This window comes from Electrophorus electricus, chromosome 3 (assembly GCF_041902795.1).
Source record: "Electrophorus electricus isolate QZ-2024a chromosome 3, ASM4190279v1, whole genome shotgun sequence".
Classification (NCBI taxonomy): Eukaryota; Metazoa; Chordata; class Actinopteri; order Gymnotiformes; family Gymnotidae; genus Electrophorus; species Electrophorus electricus.
In genome coordinates, this window is record NC_137499.1 from 41,639,491 (window position 1) to 41,644,490 (window position 5,000).

Sequence of the window (5,000 nt, forward strand, 5' to 3'; positions counted from 1 at the left end):
GGGTTAGTCCAGGGTTAGACTAGGATTAGATTAGGGTTAGACTAGGGTTAGTCCAGGGTTAGACTAGGGTTAGTTTAGGGTTAGACTAGTATTAGATTAGGGTTAGATTAGGGTTAGACTAGGGTTAGTTTAGGGTTAGATTAGGTTTAGACTCAGACTCATTATGCACTCTCACATTAGCTCTCTACTGCAGCACAAAAGAGTCACTGCATAGCGCACGCACACACACACACACTCAGAGACACACACGTGTGTACACACACAAACACGCACATAAACACACAAACCCTCACATGCATACACGTACATATTCACATGTGCAAACAAACATGCATGCATGTACACACACACGGACATATTCACATGTGCACACAAACATTCACATGCATGCACACAAGCACATATTTACATATGCACACAAACACACGTGCATGTACACAGGCGCATATTTACGTGTGCACACAAACACACACATATTCACGTGTGCTGTTCAACTCACCGTTCAGCTGAGCTGATGTATGCACACTATGCTAGTTCCACCTCTGTTCATCAATCTCTCTTTCACTCACCTTCCTCTGTCATTCACTCTCGTATGCAGACGCTGTCATTGCCTGTGGTGGTGATCGTTCATGGTAGCCAAGACAACAACGCCACAGCCACAGTGCTGTGGGACAACGCTTTTGCTGAACCAGTGAGTCCTGGAGAACACGGAGCTCAGATTCCCTCAACACACGACTGCTGCCATGAACATGAGTTACTCAGCACTTATTATGTTTGACTTTTATTATATTTGATGGAACAGAAAAATGCTCTGTGGTCAAAATGAGTCGACATGTTAAGTCATCGCCAAGTGGTTGCAAACAAACATGAACCCATTAAATATGAACAACTGGAACCAAGTCTGAAATATTTTCACTAATTTTGAACTGACTGCATTTTTATTTTTGCATTTAAAAATGGTTTACAATCAAATTGTCTTTATGTACACTGGAAAAATGTAAAATGTAATCTATTTACTACTGTGTACGTGCATGTGTGTGTGTGTGTGTGTTGTTTTTTGGGGTGTTTCTTTCCCAAACAGGTTAAAGATTTCTTTGGCACTTAACCAGCACTTTACATAATGCACAGTGTGGTTCGGTCAGTGAGACAGGCCCTGTCTGTAGACCTGGTGTGGTTTGGTCAGTGAGACAGGCCCTGTCTGTAAACCTGGTGTGGTTCGGTCAGTGAGACAGGCCCTGTCTGTAGACCCAGTGTGGTTTGGTCAGTGAGACAGGCCCTGTCTGTAGACCCAGTGTGGTTCGGTCAGTGAGACAGACCCTGTCTGTAGACCCAGTGTGGTTTGGTCAGTGAGACAGGCCCTGTCTGTAGACCCGGTGTGGTTCGGTCAGTGAGACAGGCCCTGTCTGTAGACCTGGTGTGGTTTGGTCAGTGAGACAGGCCCTGTCTGTAGACCCGGTGTGGTTCGGTCAGTGAGACAGACCCTGTCTGTAGACCCAGTGTGGTTCGGTCAGTGAGACAGGCCCTGTCTGTAGACCTGGTGTGGTTTGGTCAGTGAGACAGGCCCTGTCTGTAGACCCGGTGTGGTTCGGTCAGTGAGACAGACCCTGTCTGTAGACCCAGTGTGGTTTGGTCAGTGAGACAGGCCCTGTCTGTAGACCCGGTGTGGTTCGGTCAGTGAGACAGACCCTGTCTGTAGACCCAGTGTGGATCTGTCTGTGAGACAGTAGATGAGTCATACCCAGGACTAGGGCTAACAAGTGGAACCCAGAACATCACTTACTTTGATGTTGATTCACTTAAACAGATAGGAAATGCAATGGAAAAGTAGCCAAGGATGAATCAAAGTCTTCACTGAACCAAGCAAACCTTAAGCATCTTATTAAAGACGACCATAAATGCTCTTGGGTTCCCTCATTAAGTTGTGAATGGAAGTGACTGAAGCTGAATCAGAAACATGTATTTGGTCTGCTGAGTGTTAGCAAGTCCTAGAGAGTCCTAACGAGTCCTTGATAGTCCTAGCGAGCCCTAGTGAGTCCTGATGTGCTGCGTGTTCTCCCCACAGGGCCGTGTGCCATTTGTCGTGCCCGATAAGGTCCTGTGGCCGCAGCTGTGCGAAGCTCTTAACATGAAGTACAAGGCAGAAGTGCAGTCGAACCGAGGTCTGTCGGAGGAGAACCTGGTGTTCCTGGCGCAGAAGGCCTTCAGCAGCTCCAGTAACAGCCCTGAGGAGTTCCACAGCATGACCATGACCTGGTCCCAGTTCAACCGGGTGAGAGTTCCCAGTACAGCCGTCGCAACACAGACATCACACGCACTGTGTGACCCACCTGAAGTCATGTCATTACTGTCAAGCTGTTATTTCCTGTTACATGAAACCTCATCTCAGAGGAAACTATGTGGTTTTCAAGATCGTTCAAATGATTTAAGACAATGAGCCTTTAAGTCCAGTGGAGTTTGCATATTATATTACTTCTGATTTTTTTAAAAGTGATGAACCTTTAATTCATCAGTGTGAAAGAGTCACAAAATACGATTATAATCCACATGAACTGCGTTACCCTGCATGGTTTAAGGTGGAATAACCAGGGTTTAAGGTGGAATAACCAGGGTTTAAGGTGGAATAACCAGGGTTTAAGTTAAATTTCACCTTGCCCACATTGTTAAATAGCTGTGGAATCAGCTTTTGCAGCTGTGGGACTGAACCTTCACAAAAAACACAGTCAGCAGTGACCTTCCCCCCATCATGACCCGACTGTAAGCTACGGCCTGTGGGCTAATCCATGATGGTGGTTTCAGAAACAGCTTAATCCTAAACCACACCCACCCGTTTGAGACTCCTGATAATACCATTTGTCTGTTAGTCATTATCTTTCCACTTCAACGAGCGTGCAGTGTGTGTTGGCCGGTGAAGTAAGCAGCCTGCTGTCAATTAAGGTGGTTTATGATTAGCGAGGAAGGGGCAGTGTGGCATGGCAGGGGTCAGGTATGTAGTCCTAAGGCACTGCTTGTCTTTGACACAGCCTCGTGTCTCTGCGCTACACTGAACACGCCGTGGACGGAGACCTGGGCAAGAACCTGATGCTTTTCCTTTTTCTGTTGACATATTTTCTAAGTCAAGGTCCAAAACTGTTTCATGCATTTAATATTACATTGGGATAGTCCTGGTGAGTTATTTGCAATACATAGAATCAGATTATATCAGGTTATATACAGATTATATCATATTATATACATATTATATCTTGTTATATATAGATTATATCAGATTATTTGCATTTATATTTCAGATTGCATTATACCCTTTCTCACATGCACATACACTTTTTAGACCAGATAAACTCTTCCACTTCCAGATATGTAGAGTATACCGCAAAAAGCACTCCGAAGTATTAATGTATTGCGTGTTAATCTCTATGGCAATATTGAACGCTGAGCTGTAGAACAAACCAATTAGCTGTTGTCAGTATAGCAGAACACTGCAGTATGCAAATGAACCATCAAACAAATGCACCATCAGACAAATGAACCATCAGACAAATGAGCCATCAAACAAATGAACCATCAGACAAATGAGCCATCAGACAAATGCACTATCAAACAAATGAACCATCAGACAAATGAGCCATCAGACAAATGCATTATCAAACAAATGAGCCATCAGACAAATGAGCCGTCAGACAAATGCACTATCAAACAAATGAGCCATCAAACAAATGAACCATCAGACAAATGAACCATCAGACAAATTAGTCATCAGACAAATGCACCATCAAACAAATGTGCCATCAAACAAATGAGCCATCAGACAAATGAGCCATTAGACAAATGTTTCTTTTCATTGTTTGCTGAAAACATTTTGACCAATGTCACAAGTTCCACAAGATTATTTTGTGGGTAATGTTTGTTATATATGTGATAGAGTAATCTGTGTGTTATATATGTGATATAGTAGTCTGTGTGCTATATCTGTGATACAGTAGTCTGCATGTTATATATGTTATATGTGATATAGTAATGTTTGTTATATGTGCTAGAGTAGTCTGTGTGTTATATATGTGATATAGTAATGTTTGTTATATATGTGATATAGCAGTGTGTGTTATATATGTGATATAGTAATGTTTGTTATACATGTGATAGAGTAGTCTGTGTGTTTTATTACTTTATTAAGCATTAATAAACGTATTATAATCTCTTTATGTGTTTGTGCTCATAGGAAAGCCTGCCAGGAAGGAACTTCACATTCTGGCAGTGGTTCGATGGCGTAATGGAACTGACGAAAAAACACCTGAAACCTCACTGGAACGACGGGTAAGAGTACACCTACACCGTACCACACCTGCGCTGTATCGCACCTACACCGTACCACACCTGCGCAGTATCACACGTGCACTGTACCACACCTGCACTGTATCACACCTACACCGTACCACACCTGCACTGTAACACGCCTGCAACTTCACACACACGTTCATGTGACACACCTGCAGCTTCACACAAATGCTCATGTGACATGTTTGCGTATGACTGTCCTGGGGAGAGTATCGCACCCACCAAGCAAAGCTTGACCCTAACCCTAACCCTGCAGATGATCAGTGAATGGTGGTGCAAGCAGGTGAATGAAGAAATTATGAAACTAAGCAGAGCCAAAGGTGATTTATTCCAGTTCAGTTTCAGCTGGGGTACTTTGGACCCTCGGGGGGGGGGGGGGGGGGGGGGTTAATACTTCAGTACAGTTAACACCACGATATAGTTAACACCTCAGTACAGTTAACGCCACGATATAGTTAACACCTCAGTACAGTTAACACCACGATATAGTTAACAGCTCAGTACAATTAACACCGTGATATAGTTAACACCTCAGTACAGTTAACACCACGATATAGTTAACAGCTCAGTACAATTAACACCGTGATATAGTTAACACCTCAGTACAGTTAACACCACGATATAGTTAACACCTCAGTACAGTTAACACCACGATATAGTTAACACCT

At 43.5% G+C, this 5,000-nt stretch overlaps 1 protein-coding gene across 3 annotated transcripts in view; it reads left to right on the forward strand.

Moving 5' to 3' along the window:
- stat5a (signal transducer and activator of transcription 5a) overlaps positions 1–5,000 on the forward strand; it is a 73,787-nt gene that overhangs the window by 59,169 nt on the left and 9,618 nt on the right. For all 3 annotated transcript variants that reach the window (XM_035527872.2, XM_035527867.2, XM_081711658.1), the window contains 3 exons: positions 599–691; positions 2,063–2,269; positions 4,217–4,311. In XM_035527872.2, coding sequence (XP_035383765.1) covers positions 599–691; positions 2,063–2,269; positions 4,217–4,311 — 395 coding nt within the window. The remainder of the gene's footprint in view (positions 1–598; positions 692–2,062; positions 2,270–4,216; positions 4,312–5,000) is intronic.